Source organism: Anser cygnoides, chromosome 1 (genome assembly GCF_040182565.1).
Source record: "Anser cygnoides isolate HZ-2024a breed goose chromosome 1, Taihu_goose_T2T_genome, whole genome shotgun sequence".
NCBI classification, from domain to species: domain Eukaryota; kingdom Metazoa; phylum Chordata; class Aves; order Anseriformes; family Anatidae; genus Anser; species Anser cygnoides.
In genome coordinates, this window is record NC_089873.1 from 10,719,524 (window position 1) to 10,740,077 (window position 20,554).

The 20,554-nt window shown below is 34.7% G+C and overlaps 1 protein-coding gene across 7 annotated transcripts in view; it reads left to right on the forward strand.

Moving 5' to 3' along the window:
- Positions 1-20,554, forward strand: part of CACNA2D1 (calcium voltage-gated channel auxiliary subunit alpha2delta 1) — a 406,577-nt gene that overhangs the window by 200,199 nt on the left and 185,824 nt on the right. For all 7 annotated transcript variants that reach the window (XM_013180424.3, XM_048062797.2, XM_013180420.3 and 4 more), the window contains exon 5: positions 17,822-17,866. In XM_013180424.3, the coding sequence (XP_013035878.1) occupies positions 17,822-17,866 (45 nt within the window). The remainder of the gene's footprint in view (positions 1-17,821; positions 17,867-20,554) is intronic.

Below are 20,554 nucleotides of genomic sequence, written 5' to 3' on the forward strand. Positions count from 1 at the left end.
GTCTTAGGGAAGATGATATTTTCTTCTCCGAAGGGCTGTGTGCCACCTTCACTTATGTGACATATAGCTTTGATTTGTGCATAATTTAAATTAAATGTGCCATATCTCACTGAAAGGAATGAAATACCTTTCTTCTGTCAGTGATTGTTTGGACTCTGACATCTTTCCACTCAGGGGACAGAGCTATGTGTGTGCACGGTGAGGTGCAGAGGGAAATAAGAATGAATCACTTACTGAAACTGTGTGGTTTCAGGGTTTTTTCTGATGTTTATCTGATACTTACTGCTCACACCTTTTTGATTTGTAAAAACGCGGGGCAAATTTTGCAGGAACAAGCATTTCAGCAAGTTTTCAACAGTACTTTCTCAAAACTGGGTAGGAAATACAGCAGTTATAGTGTTTGAAGAACTGACCTCACTTTCCTAGGATTGCTGGAATTAGTAAGGAGACATTCATCTTAATGTACAAGTTCAGTGTGAACACGCCTGTCCTGAAGCCTTTCTGGAGGTTTCTAGGTTTCATCAGATGAGTGCAGATTTTTTCCAGCATTCCATACTGGGAACAGGATCCCACTGTCCCCTTGTCTGTACCCAGCATCATGCCACTAATGTTCGGATCATTTTCACAAGGTCTCACTGGTGCCCTCTGGTTTACAAATTTCTGGGAGACAGTAGTTGGGTATAGAAACATGTCCAAAAGGAAAAAAAAAAAAAAAAAAAAGACAAAAACAACCTTTAAGGGTAAAGCCTCTCGCTAGCTTGCCTGGAGTTTTCCTTTTATAGCTTCCTGTATTCCCTCAGCTGATTCTGAGTCTAAAAATCATAGAATCATAGAATAGTTGAGGTTGCAAGGGGCCTTGAAGATCACCCAGTTCCAACCCCCCTGCCATGGGCAGGGACACCTCCCACCAGACCAGGCTGCCCACAGCCCCATCCAGCCTGGCCCTGGGCACTGCCAGGGATGCGGCATTCACGGCTTCTCTGGGCAACTTATTCCAGTGAACACTTGAAATTCTTCAAGTGAAGAATTTTCTTCCTTATATCTAATCTAAATCTACCCTCTTTCACTTTAAAACCGTTACCTCTTGTCCTTTTTATGTGCCTTTTTAAAAATCTCTCCCCATCTTTCTTATAAGCCCCCTTTGAAGTACTGAAAGGCTGCAAAGGTCTCCCTGGAGCCTTCTACTGAACAACCTCAACTCTCTCAGCCATTTCTTACAGGAGGGGTGCTCCAGCCCTCTGATCTTTGTGGCCATCCTCTGGGCCTGCTCCATGTCCCTCTTCTGTTGGAGGCCCCAGAACTGAATGCCAGAGCTGAACGCAGGGCTCCAAGTGGGGTGTGACAAGGGCAGAGCAGAGGGGGACAATCCCTTCCCTTGCCCTGCTGGCCACGCTGCTTTTGATGCAGCCCAGGATACAGCTGGCTTTCTGGGCTGCAAGAATGCACAGTGGGCTCATATATAATTTTTCATCCACCAAATCATAGGCTTCTTATAAAATCTGGGTTGCAACAGAAGAGTTCTTCCATGCATTTGTTTCCCTGTAAAGGATCTGTCTTTTGGGTTAGCATGATTAATCATTTGAACACTTAACGGCTTTTGTCTTTATTTTCGCTTTTTCCCCACACAATAGGAATCTTAAATCAATTAGGACCTTGATAAAAAAGGTGGCAAATAGTAGCTTTACAATCAGAATTAAGATTATATGTAGGCAGAGTTCTTAAATGTGTAACTATAGTAGAGAGCTTTTCTGCTATATCTTTTGGTTATTTATCATCTCTTAATATGGTTATGTTGAGTATAGGTGTATATAATTTTGTAATACAAAGCTTTGAAAGAATCTCATGTGGGCCGCAGAGTACTTCACTGGTAGGGAACTAGCCAAAAAGGCTCTTAGAAAAAAGAGATGAAACACCTTCAATCACTGCGGAATCTTTCAAGCACTATATTTTATCTGAAAAATCAAATATGGTAAAAGACATCTAATACGCTTTATTTACCAGGCAGCTCATTTAAAAAAAAAATAATAAAAAAAAAATCAGCTTCTGAAAAAGGGGTGGAGGGAAGGAACTGGAGGAAAGGGGAAAAAAAAAAAAAAAAGGTGTGATTTCTCATTATTAAGGCACCCTGTATGTGCATTAATGCCTTCTTTTTGAATGATTCTTTAATGCACTTTCCAAACAAAAATCTTATTAAAAGCAGGATATGCTATTGTACTCAATTTATTAACACCCTGCAGGTTCTTTAGTTTACAATAGAGAGGTACAATATGTTAAGAAGAGCTTTCTGCAGGCTGCTGTTGTGCATATTTTCTAAGAGTCTTCGTTGAATTTGTAACACAGATGAAGCTAATTAGTTTTATGATTCTATATTTCACCTTCAAATTCAGTTGCTAATTTAAATTTGTAATAAATAATTCTTACCATTGCTTTACTATCCTAGGTGAATCGGTAAAATAAAATAATAAGATTTATTTTAAAAGGATGCTGTTTTCTTTGTCTTTAAGCTTTTTTACCAAATATCATCACTTCAAAAACAATGGTGTTTTTCTTCTTGATCTATCCTTGCCAGTATAACTGGGCTCTTCTGTATGTCAGTTCCCCTCATTCCCCACTACATTCATGTAGTCCTGGTCTTTTTTTTTTTTTTTTTTTTTTTAATGCTGATTTAAGAAATGTGTTAATGTTTGTGGGAAAAGGAGTATGAACTTAATTCTGCTAATTTTGAATTACTAATTGGAGGATAAAGTGTTTTTTTTTTATGATAGAAAAAATGGTATAACAGAACATGCACAAAGAATTAATGGAGCAAGACACTAACATTCAAATATGATTTTCCATAATGGAGGCATATTTCTAAAATATTTAGAAATTCAGAAGATATTACAAAGTTTAGATTCTTACTTCAGAGACAGAATGCAAATCATAATAGGAAACTTTGGCAGTTATTCCTTCCGATTTCCTAATTTGTTTAAAGAAAATTACACCCAAAATATTTCAAAGTGTTTAATGTCAAAAAGGGATAAAAGCATACAGATATGGGCTTGGGAATGTGCATATTATTTTATATTAGAAATAACGCTTTTCTGAAATTCTGTGATAGGTGGGCTGGATTTTTTTCGTGAGTATAAGTATTTGTGTTTGTCTTCATTCCATTGCCTTCTGTTTTTCAAATGACAAAACCTCAGGCTTTGATAGCTTATTTTGTTCTTTTGCCACAGGATTCTTTTAAGATACTAGATGAAAATTCAGGCTGTCTTTGTCACAACTCATCTTTAGAAAGAGCAAAAGGAGCTAAAGTTGTACTTGGAAGGCTTGGGTATTTAAAAGTTTGTAAAAGCATTTTCCAGACATTATGTACCTAAAGTATACCAAGAGTTCATGTTTTAAGAACAGCGGCTTGTGCAGTAGTTGGAAACAGAAATGTTTTGATGTCTATATTATTTTTGCAGTTGGTATAAGTGTTAATATGAGCTTCATTCTGAATTGATTTAAAATACGCTGAGAGTAATAGTCAATCCTATTTTTAAGAGATGTATTTTGCTCAAGGGATTTGGGAATTCTTATCCTTCTATCCCCTGTGCATAGTGTACTTCTGATTTTTCATAAAATTTAAACAAAAGGTGAAATTCTGGCTCTTCTATGTCCTGAAAATAATGAGTAGTAGTACAAGTAATGGCAGGTATTTCTGAGGGCTTGCCACAGAGCAGGAGATGCACATAACATGGAGCAGAGAGACTCTTCAAAATGAGCAACATTATTCTACATCATTCAATGAAGCACTAATAAAATTCTGCCTGATTTGACCAGAAATGTGGTCTGTGCGAAGTATGTGTTTACTTTTCTCCAGTTCACTTTTGCTATCAGCTATGAGCAAATCAGGACTGCATAAATACATACACAAACAACTGTAGGTCTTGGTGGAGGGACATTAGGTTTTAGGAAATCTTGACAGCTTTTGGCCAACTCTGTAACTGCCTGTAATTTATGTCTTCATGGAAAATGCTATCACACTATTTTCATTTTCCCATTTGGTAGTCCCAAACTATACTTGCAATGAACTACTGTGTATTTTAACTGCCTTGAAAATATGAAACATAAGTATAAAGATATGACTATTCTAATCTAGAGCAGATCTTTGCTTTTAAACATGGATGAATAACCCCTGATGAATAATTTATTCAGCTAGGATTCTCTTCTTAGTCCTGTGAGATTTGCTGCTTCTCTAGAGAGGAACTTCAATTTTACATTTCTTAAGAGTTACACATGGGAACAGTAAAACTAAGGAGCCTGGCTCTATTGATATTTTTCAGTGTCTGCATATAATTCTGGTATTTTTTCCTGATAAAACTTTTTATGCTGTGTGAGTGATATATTATTTTTTTTCACTTAAAAAGTGAAAGAAAACTTCCAGCCAAAGTTTTCTACCAGACTGAATGATCTTCTATAAGCAAGTTTAATTTCACCCAATTTACTCTTGCTAACAACTTCACCCAGTGCAGTCACTCTACAACTTCTTGAGGAGGGCAAGTACAGAGGGAGGTTCCGGTCTCTTCTCTCTTGTAACAGAGGACAGGAGACATGGAATGGCACAAAGCTGTATGGGAGAAAGTTCAAACTGGACATTAGGAAAAATTTCTTTGTTGCGAGGGCCGCCAAACACTAGAACAGGCTTCCTAGAGGGGTGGTTGATGCCACATGACTGTCAATGTTCAAGATGCGTTTGGACAATGCCCTTAATTGTATGCCTTAACTTTTGTTTAGCCCTGAAGTGGTCAGACAGTTGGACTAGATGATCTTTGTAGGTCCCTTCGAGCTGAACTGTTCTGTTCTATTCTAGGTGTAGTAATTTACCTGACTTCTAGACTTCAAATACTATAAAATATGCATTGCTGAACTAGTAGTCTTGCAGTAAGACCAAAATATAGTCTTGCTATAGCACTTCACCACTCAGATAGAACATTTTTGTTTTATTTAACTTGTATAGGCTGTCATTTTTCAGCAGGGCTGTGTTATGTCTGCAAAGGGTGTTACTTTCTTTTGTTGAAGGATACCAAGTGAAGAAAACACAGTCTGGACTAAGACTTTTTGAGTACATTATCTAAACATTTGTTAATTGCAAATGATCATCGAATCACAGAATAGTTTGGGTTGGAAGGGTCCTTAAAGATCATCTAGTTCCAACTCCCCTGCCATGGACAGGGACGTCTTTCACCAGATCAGGTTGCCCAAAGCCCCATCCATCCTGACTTTGAAGAATTCCAGGGAGGAGACAACTACTCTGGGCAACCTGTTCCACTGCCGATGGTTTGTTTCCAATTTGTCCACTGGCAGCTGACTTTGAAAAGAATATACTTTCCTTATTATAGGGGAGCATGGGACATAGGAAACTTAATTCAACAACTATTCTTATTTCAGCAATTGTATTTCTTTCCTCTGGCTTTCTGAAATCTCAGTTCACACTTCCGTAATTCTCCTTAATGGTGCTATTGAGAGCTGAGATGAAGTAGTCCTCAAGACTCATAGAAACATAGAATATCCTGAGTTGGAAAGGTCCCACAAGGATCACTGAGTCCACCTCCTTTTGACCACCCAAAACCCAGACCCTATTCCTGAGAGCATATCCAAATGCTTCTTGAACTTCAGCAGGCTTGGTGCTGTGCCCACTGCCCTGGGGAGCCTGTCCCAGTGCCCGGAGGTATGCAGATTTAGAACTAGCCATTTCCTTCTCCTCTGAGTTGTTAAAACCAAGGTCTGTTCTCTGGGCAGAGCTGGGAAGAGCTAGAGGAAACGGAGAAAACTGGAACATTAAATCAGAAGTTGTCAATGAAGATCCAGGCCTGCTGCTCATGCTGCCTGGAGGGTATGTGCAGCCTTGGGCTGAAACTGGTTTTAAGGGAGGGAATGTTTCCGAGGAGAGATTGGGGTTCTCTCCGTCCTGCTGACAGCCATCAGTCTGGTTTTCCTAGGATTTGGTGCAGGCAAAGTGGGCTTTGAGTACATCTTGCAGCCCTTGCAGTCTAATGAGTTATATAGCTGGCTGCTGTGCCTGTACCTAGCCTGGCTCTGAGGGTATGGCTGCATTTTTATAGAAATGAGTGCACTTAAATAACTGACAAATAATATCTGATATCATTAGACATCAGTTTCTAAAGTTTATACAGAGGTGGAAGTAAGGGGAACAGGCATGCAGTCAGCAGCTATATCAGGGGGCATGGAGGGCTTCTAGCTCATTCAGAAGTTTGTTTGTCTCCTTAGTTCTTTTCAGTTTGTTGGCATAAGCATCAAATTAATGGCAAGTAAAAAACCCTGTTGTGGTCCATGGACGAAAACAGAGATAACTTTTAATTTCATGCAGTTGTTAAGACACAGAACAAGAACTATAATAGCAAGACATTGATACAACTCTTAAATCAGAGTTCTTCTGCATGAATTCTAGCATGCCAGTGTAATGTATCCAATAATTAGGAAGAAAAGTAATTATGTTTTGTGATGTAGTCCTTTTTCTTGTAGTGATTAACTAGAAAAGTCTTCATCATTTTATGTTAAATAGCAAAATGAATGACATTTTACAGCTGCTGGGTTGTCTCATGCTACTAAACTGCTTCTGAAATAAGGTGTACTCATGGATCTTTGCTTTATTGCAGTGACTCAGTGCAAGACATGCACAAAATAGATGTCAAAGCTGAGTAATTAAATTATGATTCCTTCTGTTCTTTATTAATTAGGTGAGCATGGGATATTTCTTAAGCCTGGTAACTGCTGTCCACATTTGTTTTCCTTCTAAGACATTAGAGATCTAGCAAAATCATTCAAAGTAAAATCTTAATGAAGAGGGTAAGATTTGTCTTGGTAAAAGCACCATTAATATAATTAAAAGTCAATATGGCAGACACATTTGTTATGCCTGAGAACCAAAGCAGTCTGAAAAGATGCCACAAAATGCTTTCAATTTTATTACCTTTTGTAAAGGTACTTTCTGCACTTAGAAGGAAATGGAGAGATTTGGCTTTTTTTTTTTTCTTATTCCTCATGCAAGCTGTCTGAGATAAGTTATTGCTGTGATTTAGATACAGCATAACCTTTTATTTGTATATTTTAAATCTCTGTGGCTTTTTGTGGACAGACTTTAGGTTATTGAATTAACCAGGTAAAGAATTTATGCAGGCAGAGAATGAAATCAAATTATTTTAAACAATTTATTTAAGATATATTATTTACTTCACAAGTCAGTGTCAGGTATGTACGATGTGGTCCACAATTTGGATCAGACTTTGATAATTTAGATGAAAACTCCTGTGTTACACAGTATTGTAATACTATGCCAAAAAAACCTATGTGTTTATTTTCCAAGTAGAAATGCAATATTATAATTTCATTGTAGTTTAGTTTTTTTTACATATGTAAAAAAAGAGGAAAGAAAGGGATGCAAATACCCCTCAGCCACTGCTATTTATGCAACTATCCAAAATATGAGCTTTTTTTTCTATTACAATGAGATTCTTAAAAGAGATTAATGTTATGTGTGGTTTTGCTTGGAATTTAATCCTAATGACTTTGTGTAATACTGTCCTTGCCATATACTATTTTTTTTATGATAAGATAAAAAGAGAAGCTATTAAACTCATTTCAAAATCTCATGTCTTCAAGTTTGCCCAGTGCATGGTTTAAAAAACATATATGTATGTATAGAATACATATATATAATACATACACACACATATATATGTATAAATAAAATATGTAGTTTCCTCTAAGGTTCTTTTGCAGATTTGCTGGTATTGGAGAGCTGGTATATTGTCTGTATTTTTTGTATTTTAGTTATTTTAGAGCAAGAGATGTAAATAATGTAGCCTAGTTCATTCCATTGTAGCACCTACTTAAGTATGAATTCAGAATAACAATGCCAATGTCCTGTAAAGCTGATGTCCAAAAAAATTGCTTAACTAGGCTCCTGTACTGTACTGGTCCCAGTATTTACAATCTAGATAAAATCTATAATCAGTTTTGACAATTTCTACTTTTTTTATTCTTAAGTTCTTTCATCAACTAACGAAAGTAATGGTGAATAAATTAAAATAAACGTACTTTGCTGTTTTAATTAAACAGATTAGATAGTGTGATACAGAGGTTAATTAGCTGCTAACAAATTCATTTCATTTTCCCATCTGGAAATCTTCTTTGTAATCAATTGCATTTTGCGTTATAAAAAGAAGTCATTCTCAGTTGCTTATGCTTTGGGGAAGTTACTATGATGAGAAGATTAGAAGTTTCCTGAACATTTTGGAAGAATATATTTACCGAAAACCAGAATGTATTTGAAAGATTTTTGTCTCTTACAATCACATCTAGCCATCCTGCTTTTGACTTACAGGAATGGAGCGAAAAATACAAGATAGTTATTGTATGTCTTTATATATACGTAACTAGTTCTTTTAAACTCAGTAACTACTAAACTCCTCTTCGTTATGTACACATGCATGTACATAACCTTCTATTTCTTTTTGTCATTCTTTGGGGAGATGGTAAGAATATTGAGGAAGGTTTGACTGGTAGAAGGAGAGGGAGAAAATGATGTTCTAAATTGTTAACTTTTGTTATTCATCTACCAGGGTAGGTCAGAGGGATATTATAAATCTTTCTTCCCAAAGAGGAGTGGATTTTTTGGAGGTTGTATGCACTGGGAGTACAGTAGCATTATTCATAACTTCCCATTAATATATAATGAAAAATATGTTCGTACTGAACCTGTTCTAGAAGGTGTTCAGTGAATTTAAGTTCAGATTGAAGTAAAATGGTTTGAAAAAGTCCTTGGACATGGACTGAAGAGAATAGTGTGAAAATTTGATGGTATTTGCTATGCTGCCTCTATATCATAATTTTCTTTTATATATATATATGGAACAACCATTTTAAAAATTCAGTGAAGGGGATTGAAGCCATTTCAAAGCTGTTTTCAAATGGTTGCATGATTAGAAAATAGCATAATAAACTCTTAAAATAATGTAGATGATATAAGAGTCCCTTATCCTGCCCTGTTGGTTAATAAGGTTTGCATCAGGGAATCCTACCACTGGTTCTTTGAATCCTTAGTGTGAAGAACTGGAGCTTTATTAATGTCTGTAGCCTTATTTTTGTCATACATAGCTGTTTTTCTGAATACCTCCTTTTGGAGGGGGAAATAACTATCCATCCCAAGGATTTTTAATATTTTTTTTCCTAGAATCTTACCTTAGATATGGCCCTTCTGGCTGGTAGTTTGGCTATTGAGTACATACATGATGAAAGTAAGCAAGTAATGCATTTTGTTTCTAAAATTAATTGCTGCTTTTTACTTAAGAGAAAACCAACAAGACACAAACAGATTGCTGCTAGAAAAACAACTGACTTTCCCAATACAAAGCCTCATGCTCTGTTTCACCTCTCCCATTAAAGTCTATGAGGGAAATTCAATTTTCAGAATACAGGTAAATTTCCTCACTTTGATCTGCTGAAAATACATAAATAAACAATTACAAAGAAATAACTATGCAACTTTTAAGTCCTGCTGCCAAGTGATGCCCATGCTATACTTCCCCAAGTTATTGTTGATTTGTGGTGCTTACTAGACTTACCTGCTCTCTGAAAAAGTAAATAAAACAATTCTTTATGGAAATATTTACTTTATTGTCTAAGCTGTGTAAGTGTAATTAAGGTACAGCTCTTTTCAGTAATCTGCTGCTGTCAGTATCTGCTGCATAAGGGTTTCAGTTTAATATGAAAATGAGCAGTAAAAGCAGGTACGAGGTTGCATAGACAGCTGAGGAAAGGAAATTTGGTAGTTTTAGGTACAAATAAGTTTATATTTACATGTCCAGTGTTTATTGGAAAGAGAAAAGTACTCTGTAAGAATTCTGTTCTTAAGAAAAAGGAAAGTCTACAGTTTGAATTAGTGCTGGAAGTCTTGAAGACACTGCCACTACGTGTCAGCTACAGAGTTATTTTTTTCCATTTTGTAGGTACATACATACTCACCAAATCTGGTACCAAAAGAAGGTGATTAAGAAATAGAAAAAAAAAGTTGAATTTCTTCTTAACTATAAAAGAAAAAAAATCTTCTGTTGTAGGAGTGTTGCAACAGAATTCTGAAAGGATAAAACTGTAAAATTATGTGGTTTCGGCTTTTCCCCCATATACAATCCCTGTGATGTGCTGAATTGGAACTGTAGAGTGGTTAATGTTTGGAAATATGTTTGCATAGTAATGTTCATGGCTTTGGTGTAGATCAAAATCTTCTTGAAGAGATGTTTTCAGTTTGATTAACTAAAACAACAGCCATTCTGTGACATAATCGACTATGTCTGAGGGTAGTAGCAATATGATTTTATGTCATTGAATCTTCAGTCATTAAATATTCATGAAGTATTTGGCCTTTGATGTTTCAAAATAAAAACCAAGCCACTGGTTGCCATGCTTTGTCGGTTTAGTCCATATTTTTTTTACTGCAACTGGTGAAAATCCCCAATGTTAGAAACAATTCATAAAGATAAAGCTATCCTTACTAATGTTATACTACCAGTTACCTTCATGTCCAGCAGAATTGTTTTCTGATTGCAGGCCATTGAGCTCTATGATGACCTTATGCAGAAATTATTCATGGAGTATGTTGTGTTATTTCAGAAGAATGGGCAACTCCTGTATAGAGTCTGATTTGGGTGTTTGTTTCTCTGACATTTTCTCATTAACATAGGGGTGGTATTCCATTTAACCTGACACATTCAACCAATTTTGTCCTTTAATCCTAAAGCCAAATTGAAATTAGTATTTTAAATGAATTCTTAATGTTTTCAGGATGTATTATCCTGATAGCCTTAGTAGTCCAATGACAGCTTCTTATAAAAACTGTTATGGTGAAAAATATCTAAAGGTTGAGGAGTTTTATTTGACATGGAAAAGTTGTTGTTATTCTTTACTGGCAGAGTTTATGTAATACATTCTTCAGATCTGAAGACAGGAGTAGTCATTTTAGTGCATTTTATGCTGCTTTTTGAGATTTTGCACGCAACTTGATATGCATGACTATGCATATATGAGGCTGTGTGTGAACATGCTGTATATAAACCAACTTCTTACTCAGCTTTACTGATCATAATTTGTACAAGACAAATTAAATCAAGCATGTTTAAAATCAACATGTAATCGGATACTGTAACAGTGAGAAAAGGAACACAGGACAATAGCTGCAAAGACATTAGGAGGAAATTCTTCACTGTGAGGGTGGTGAGGCCCTGGAACAGGCTACCCAGAGAAGCTGTGGATGCCTGGAGGTGTTCAAGGCCAGGTTGGGTGATGCAGATGCAGGGTGCTTGCTCTAGGCAGTGGCTCAGTACCGAAGGAGCTGGTTCCACTTCAGTGCTTGGCTTTCCCGGTGTGTCAGACATCAGCTTGGCGATGTTTCCATATGGTCTGTATTACTGGTTGCTCTACAGACAGGCGTTGTCACGGGCTGCCAGTCAAATCGGTCTGTTATTGTAGTTCACCAGCATTTCCTGTGTTCTCGTGTCATCCACTGATGCATAGCCTGTACCAAGGCGCGTTACTGCCGTTGTCTGTGGTGCCACGTGCGTTATGGCTCACCACACACAGCCCATTAGCTTTGTGCTGTTCGCTGTGGCTCTCACTGTACTCGGTTTTCAGTTCTTGATCCAGGCAAGGTCATGATGCTCCTGTGACCTGTAAGTATCAAAAATTGTAATAACATAAAATATGATCTATCTGTAACAAGTATTTACTGGTAGAAGTATGTTAATATTTTCCCAGCCGTATGGCATTAAAAATACCATGATCTGGCAAAATAACATCTCTCAACTACAGTCCAATATCTGCAGGAAAACTATTCAAATATATTTTGCATTTCTTAAATATATTCTGTCTTACTGTATTCACAAAATTTTCTGATTTGGTTTTATCTTCACTGTATAAGTACAGTTTTATCTTCACAGTGTAAGTTTTTGAAGTTTAGTTGAACCATTTACATTAAATATATTTCACAAAATGTATTGGTAATTATTGTGAGAAAACAAATATTGGCTTTGTGATATGGTATCTTCTAGTTCACTAAGAACTCAGAGCTGAAAATACTGCAATATTATTGCATTATTATGCAAAAAATAATGTAATATTTTTTTCTAAATGAGAAAGAATTTTAGTCCACAAGCCTTATAACTATACTGTTCACATGGCCAGGACAAAGGAAGGAGAAGGGAAGAGGAAGTGAGAACCGAGATGGAGTCCACTCCTTTTGCTTGACTGATTCAATATATTTGATGTTTGATAGGAGATGGGAAAGTTTGATTTAAATATATTCCAGAGGAAAAGGAAATCGAACTTAGGTCTTGCATATGATCAGTATGATGCATTAAAAATGAAAAATCCAGCCTCTACTTCCAGATGGAACCCAGAGGGGACCAGTGGAACATAAATGAGGAACCTAAAACCAGGAAAGCAATTGGTGTTCTTGCATTTTCTGTGTAGCACAATCAGTAGACTTGAAAAATTGATTTCACTACACCATTGTGGCTCAAGTGTCTCAAGTTGTAGGGGTGAGAGGGTTCATTTTATGGGTTCTGTTATTGGTAGGGCACCTCTGCAAACTTTGCAGACGTGCAAAGCCTGTGGTTCTTCAAAGGTCTGTATGGAAACAGACTATTAAGGAATCTAGAGAATAGTAAAGGTGAAAACTCAGGTAGTTCCAGAATTTTGGATTCTTCCAAGTTTAGACATCAATGAATTTATTTATCATAGCATTAATTAATTTATTTATCATTAGCATTTAAATGAGGTGCCTAAACTCTGTTCACCATCCACACTGCAATGTTTGGGTCTCAGCTCGAGTTAAAGTCCTTCAGAATTGGTGTCAAGGTCTTGTAAGTGCATTTTTTTTTTTTTACTGTATATTACATTATATATTTTATTTATAATCTGTGTTTGTAGATTACTTTTACCTGATAAATTATCCCTCTATGTTAGGGTTGTATGTTTTAATCACACTCAATCTAGCATGCAGATTATTAATAAATAGATCAATTGTTCTGATGTATCCTTGGATGGACAGAATGAGTCCATCTCATGTAAACTGTCTATAAATTGGAAGGTTCCCAGACTGATAATCTCAGTGAAGGAAAAAAGCAAATGAATGCTGAATGAATTGATCTTCTCATCTTTAAAAATAAAGAGTATTCTATGACAAAGAGCTTGCAGTACCTTTAATCCTCCTTTATGTTATCTCCTGTAATCTTCACCTTCATTTCCTTATTCCAATTATTAGTCCCAGTAGAATCTTGAGAAAAGCCATTTACACAAATCCAGATGGAAAAGGCTTATCATAAATTACAGTGCAGACCTGGAAGTTTTTAATTAGTGTATGGAATTTAATATTGTGAGAAACTTGTTCTTAAATCAAATGATATTTCTGGGAAAAATGTCTAAGCCAAGTGAGTTATTTGCCAAAATTATGAGTGGTAGAGGGAAGTATTGTATAGGGGGACTGGGATGTTGTTGAACTGTTTTACATTTGTCAAATCTTTATTAAAAAGTAGTTTGATTTTTTTTTAAAGTTCTTGTTTATAAGTCCTGGTTTAAATACAATTTCCAATCCATTTCTTACATCCAATTTTCAGACATAGTAGTTGTCTGAAATTTACTATATTGCTGGATTTCATGCTCAGTCTAAAGACAGGAGGTAAGTTGATATTCCTGTTCATAGAAAGAGAAGGAAAAAAAGAAAGTTATTAGCTGGTAACCTCTTTATTTTTCATGTGCCTTTTTATCTTATGTAAAGTTATGAAGCTGTAATTAGAGGTTGTAGTAGTCACCATTCTTTCTTTTTTCCCCCATTTGTAGGGTTTTATTCTCTAACGTTACTCCATTTGGAAACAAAAGTACTTTTTTTATTTGTGATAGGCTACATGAGCTTTCTTTTCTGAAGAGGCTAATTGTGTCTTAAACTGCATGTCAGACTGTATAAGGGATTAAACTAAAACTAGATGGATTATTTGTTGAGGATTTATTAGGCTGGTTTTAAATCTTAATTATCCTAAAGGTATTAGAGTGAGCTTTATTGTTTTTACACAGCTTTATGCAAGGGGATACAAGAAAGTTAAAGCAAATGGATTTTACCAGCACTTAAGGAAATATTTTTTAGCGTTGTAGGCATTTATACTAATTTCATCCTCCAAGTGTTCAGCTGATCAGTGTGTCTGTGGAAGAGAAAATACAACAGTATTATTGGTATTTTTATTGCTGCATACTCAGCAGTAAGACTCCTAGTTCTTTCCCTGGTGCTCTGTGTCTTTTCAAAGTATTTGAGACTAAATTGTGATTTTAAAATGTTCTCCAAATTTGTATCTGTAATTTTCAACATGTAATTTAAAAATAAATAGTCAAAAGTAAAAAGACTGCATGTCATTCTGCTTGAAGGAGAAAAGCTAATGAAGCTGCAACCAAATAAACAATCTTTAGAAATAGTTGGGCTTAGTGCTGAGCTGTAACTACCCAACTCCGCATGCAGACGCCAGCATCTACTTTTGCATTGTGCATATTTACAAGGCAGTGTCCACCTCTAAGCAGTACCTGTATTTATGCATCCAAAACAAGCCTATACATTGGATAACATCAATCTGAAGGAAATCAGAAATATGTTTGATACATGGTTTGATTTTTCTTGCTTTTTATGTCTTACCTGCAGAACAGAAAAATCCTTGTAGGTATCATCGCTATACTAGCAGGTTAACTGCAATACCAAGGTGTTTTTATACACTGTCTGGTTTGGGTTGCTTTAGCACATTCTGTATTAAATACCTAGAGATTATGGGGAAAACGTTGTTTTAAAGCAATTAAAATGATTGTATTCATCCTCAGTTTTGCATTTTTAAATGTGCACTGATAATTTTGCAATACTGTATATTTACAATATAATCTAAATCCTTATTCCAAAAGTCCTTCTTCCAAAAACTGAGCTTAAGGACTATATTTCTAATTTTCTTCTTTCATGAACAGAAGCAATAGTGAGTATTTACACCTTTCTCGCAGCATTAGGAAATATGACATAAAGGGGAAAACAACAATAACAACAAAACCAACCTAGGATATTTACATTCTGTTTTAGGCTTGTTGAAAAAGTTTGCAGTATTACCTGATGGCAGAGTGGTGCAGAAGTGTTTAATAACAGGAAAATTCAAATTATATGTGTCAAGGAGTTAATAAATAACTAAACTACTTCCTTGAGAACCAGCAGCAGAGCAATTTGTTCTTGCCATCCTTAAGTGGTTAAGTTATGAAAACTTGTCCACTAAAGGTATAATTGATCCATGAATCTAATTTGTGAACTGTACAGCACTCAGGGTGTTGTAGTGCTGTGTGTTTTGTTTTTTTTTTTTCTAGTAAAAGCAGTGAGATATGACCAATGACAGTTTTAGTTTATGTATTGTATAGGTAATATCTTCTTGCAGGACAATGAACTACAAGACATGTAGTGTAACAAAGTATCTAATCATATTGGGGGGTATTTTAATTAACTCGTAAATGTATCATGCAACTGAAGCATAATTTTTTAATAGATATTTTAAAATTTTTGTTTAGTCCAGTTGAAGTAGATAGCAATGCCATGCCACCTTAAATCCAAGTAAGCACATAAAAATATAAAAGGGGGGAATATAATTGCGACAATAGAGAATTGTTTTATATAAGTAGGTAAACATAATTGTACACAGTGTTAAAAATCCTATGCATTCAGTGATTCTGTGAGAATGTGTACTGTGAACATGAGCAATGGGAATGGAGTGGGGAAGTAAATTGCTGTCTTCATTGTAAGTAAAAGAGAGAACCTAATAGAATTGTACTTATAGGAAAATGCACAAATTTTTTAAAATGCAAGCACTAATGTATATAATAGCCAGATAAATATGTCTGTAATACTTTTTCCTGATATTATCTTTCGTGAACAAAATTTTCTAGGGAAATACTTGCAGAACGGCTGTAATGACATAAGGAGGCATGGTGAGAGGAATATGCCTTTTTCTTTGCCTTCTGAATTGAAACACTGAAAGATCTTTATTAATTATTATTATTATTTTAATTTAACAGATCATTTTGTGATCAAAACACACGTGCTATCATTTCCAGTTAGTACCACTCAGGGTTGGTTCTTCAGCAGTTCAAAATGTTTTTTTTGTGGAAATTAATCATAGAGATTTTTGAACAGATAGTAGTATTTATAGAGTTGTTGTTGTTTTATACAACCATGTATAAAGTAAAGAGGATTCCAAGGAAATTGAATCTTCTGCCTCTTTCAACTTACTTGAAGGCTTGCACAAGCTTTTCATGGTCTTCTCTTTATAACAATCAAGTAACAAGTGGTGATGGTTACAGGTCATGCCAAAGATGGAAGGAATTTCCTCCTATGTCTGTAACACATTATGAGTTCTGGCTTAGTTACCCAGATACTGATATGAAACCCATTGTATTATAACTGAGAATAGAACAGTGTTTTGGTGGAAAAGGGCATTTTGAGGAAAAAGGAAGGAAGATAAGTTTATGTTAACAGCATTTACCTCGTATTGACATTTAGCTCATCTATGATATATTTCATGTTTGCATCTCAAAAAGGTCACAAAGGAGAATGAATGATATCATTAATTATGAAGTGAGAAGAAAAATCATTTATAAAGGTGAAATGCATTAAATTGCATGCCACAAAACTTTTTAGTGCAAGTAATAATTATCATTGGCTTGCCCAGAAAAATGATTACTGAAATCATGTTTCCTGTTGGTATTTATACAAGAAAATAGAAATTTGTGGTGAACTTTTTGTTTACATACAAACAGTCTAAAAGTATTGCTTATCACCAACAGAACTGAAAATATAAATTAAGGCTATTTTTAGAGGTTACTAGCCATTGCCTATTTTAAACAAGCTGCTTGGCATGAAGGAAAGTAGGTGCTGCTTCTTTATTTACAATTAATGGGTCTTAAAAAAAAAAAAAAGTACACATATCTTTCATAAAAAATGAACATGACAATTACTTTCATTCAAAAAAGTATAACAAAAACTATAGGGCATACTATAGCACTTATATTTATTGGAAAACTATTACATTGAATATAAATCTTTAAGGTTTTTAAATGGTTCAGAAATATTCCAAGAGAAAACAAAAACATAGGAAATACCAGAATTTTCTAACTTCAGTAGATATGCTGAATAGATTTGCTGCTTTATTTGATAATAATCTTACTGATTTGAAAATAAATTTGTTTGAATTGTATGGTACCGTGTTTCCACAGAGTTCCTACATTCTATTGTACACTACAGACTCTCCTGTGATATGTTTTCCCAAATTTTGATTGTGCTTTGGGGGGTGAACAAAACAATAAAAAGGTGTGCAACAAATACTTAACCCACTCAGCAATACCCATGTGTTGAATCTGTTGCCTGCTAGATTTTTTTTTTTTGTGCGTAAACCACCTAATTGCATAGTGAAATCTTTATATGTCTGTAAATGAAACAGTTTACAGTAGTCTTTTATAAGCTCTGGATTTTATCCAACACCATGTGTACTCTTCTAGCTGTTTGTATGACTCATGTAACTTCTAAGGGAAGAAATATCAAATGAATGAAGTTAAACATATGAATGGGAAATGCAAAGTCTGATTCTGTCATGTTTCAAAGAGAATCCATACAGAATTGCAAGTTTAGCTTAAAATATATTTTAGTACAAAATGTTTCTAGTGAATTTAATGCACTTCTTTCTAAACTAATAGATTTACTTTTCCTTTTCTTCTTTTACAGAATAATGATATAATCTATTACAATGCAAAAGATGATCAGAATGATGTAAGTAGTATGTTTCTTTTTTTCATTGCCTATAATCTCAGAAAATTAAGGGATTTAAAAGATTAATAAAACATGAAAATCAACATATAGATATTTTGCAGCAGTAAGAAACCAAGAAACTTAGAAGCTTCTTTAAAATTTCCTTGAGAGACAGATAATATTTTATGTTTCAGTTCTAAAGGTCTGGCTTCCATCATACAGTATTCTGAGTTACTGATCAGGGTATGTATTGGAAGAAAAAAAAGATTCTGACAGCAGAATCATTCACCTTTTGAAATGTAATATAATCCTAATTATAGGATAAGAGAATCAAAATGACAAATGTAAATAATTTACTTTACTCTGAAGGAACCATTTTCTGACCCTATATTCCAAATTCATATTATCTTGTTCTGTATTCTCTATAAGAATTATTCTTCATGTGAGATGAAAGCAGATGTAAAATGCTAATGAATAACAAATTTCATGCATTTTGTGATCACTCATATGAGTGAAATAAGATTGGGAACAATTGAAAATCCAGTCTCAAGTTTTAGAGAAAATGTGTGTTATTTCAATGCCTGTGTCTACTAAAACTCTTACTTTAAGTGGTTTGAAGTTTTCTATCTGGCTTTAGCAATTAAAAACCTTAATGTCTTCCTGGGAGAAGGCAAGTTATCTTCACCTTCACTTGAGATAATACAACTGCTTGTCTTCATTATAGATTTAATGTATAAAACCATAGAAAAGATGTTGTAAATGTTTTAACCAGAAGTGCCAGCATGCTTCATTTGCACTTTTTAATCAAATATTCTTTAGAGATTGATGGCATCGCTATTGTAATTGATGCTTCTGCTGTAAGGCAATTAAAGAAGGTGCATATATCATGTCAAGCAAAACTATTTGATATGCTTATACAGAATTATGAGTACTGGAATTCAGATACCACAAACAAATCAATTGTCCCAGGTTTTTTAATGTGCATGCTTTAAGTAAAATTCGATTCAACTAACCTTAATCTGAAAGATTTAAAAGATGTTTCTTCGATTGAATTCACTGAGATTTCACATGCAAATCACTTCTGAAACAGGATTTATTTTACGAAGCTTAAATATTAGCTTTTGAGTGTAAATGTACTGTATAGTATAACAATGGTGGGTTATGGTATGAAGTAAAAGAGCCTGCTATGTCTGTTGTGATGCAAATGGTATTGGGAAAAGTCTTGAGGAGACTGCTTCTACGATAGGAATTCAAATTTGTTAGGCAAGGCAGGAAAGGAAACACTGCTTTAGATTTTGCTCATTTTCTTTGACTTTGCTCCAGACCTTTTATTTCCCCAGAGAAACACAATTTTATTCCATCAGAAGTCTTGTTTGTATTTCTGTGTGAGTTTTGTTTTGTTTTATTTTATTTTATTTTATTTTTTTAAACTCTTGGAATGAAGATTATAATACTCATTATTGTTGAGTTAAAAATAGTTCGTTGTTAGTCAGGGCCAACCTGTCAATAAACAAGTAGTACTGTACCATTTAAGCTTTATTGGTTTTCTGATCAGATGTTTTTTAGCTGCACTGAAAACATGTTTTGAATTAGCTAAATACCATTAAAAAGCTTCCCACAAGTTCTAGTTACACCATGAAAATGAGGCACATATGTAATAACTAATAACTTGTTGGTTCAGCATTTCTGCTGAGCGTCAGACTTATTAATCCCAGAAAAACATATTGTAATTCTTTTTCTTGCTATTTAGTAAAGGTGAACATTTTTTAATGATGCTAAAAGTTAGCCTCATTAAGCTTCAATATAGGTGGCAATTCTTAATAAAAAAAAGTAAATCATCTATGTTATAGAAAAAGAACAATTGTTTTACAGATGTAATTCACACATGTAGATTTGGATCTCTTTAAAAGTCCCAATAAATATTTCAGTAAACAGTAACATGCACCTCCTAAACAATCTTTAAAGTAAAGTTGAGGCTGACCATGTAATTGAAGAATAGGAAAATCCAAGAAGTTTGTATTTTAGTTGTATTTTTTTGTGTGTGTGTATTTTAGTTTGTATTTTAGTTGTGGCACTTCCTTGCAAGTAGAGTGAAGGTTTGCTTACTGATGATTTGCATCTCATTATGGTGGTAATAATCCCCTAAGTACTTTCTGATAAAACACTTTGAGAGTTAAATTAGGTGTATTTGTATCTGTGCTATTGCTGTGATGAGTAATATAATTCCAAAGGAGAAGCAATAAGAATGAGATGGTCAGTAATCTATTGCTGAGTTTTTGCTTAGAAAACAGTCTGCATCTGAGTCTAACCTATGTGTTAATGTTAATGTCCTTGTTCATGCCTGAACAACCACTTGGCTTCTATTTTCAGGTCCTTTTCTTCAAACTTCTTATCTTCCATGACTTTAAAATAAAATTGTGTGATTACACAACACTGCTTTCATAGCTTTTGTTGGTTTATCAAAAACATCTTCTACAGAGAAAAATGCAAGTACGTTGGAAGGCAGAAGAAATCTTTTAAAACTTAGTTTCACAGAAAGAGAGGATTATGCTCACAGGGATGAGTGATTGAACATAAACCTTGATTTTAGTTTCACTCCTGCATTAGAGCTGATTTGGACCACTTTTTTTTTCTTTTTTCTTTTATGTGGAAACCTCTAGTGTCTCTCTTCACTGTCTCAGTCCTTACTCCTGCAGAGGAACTTGTCTT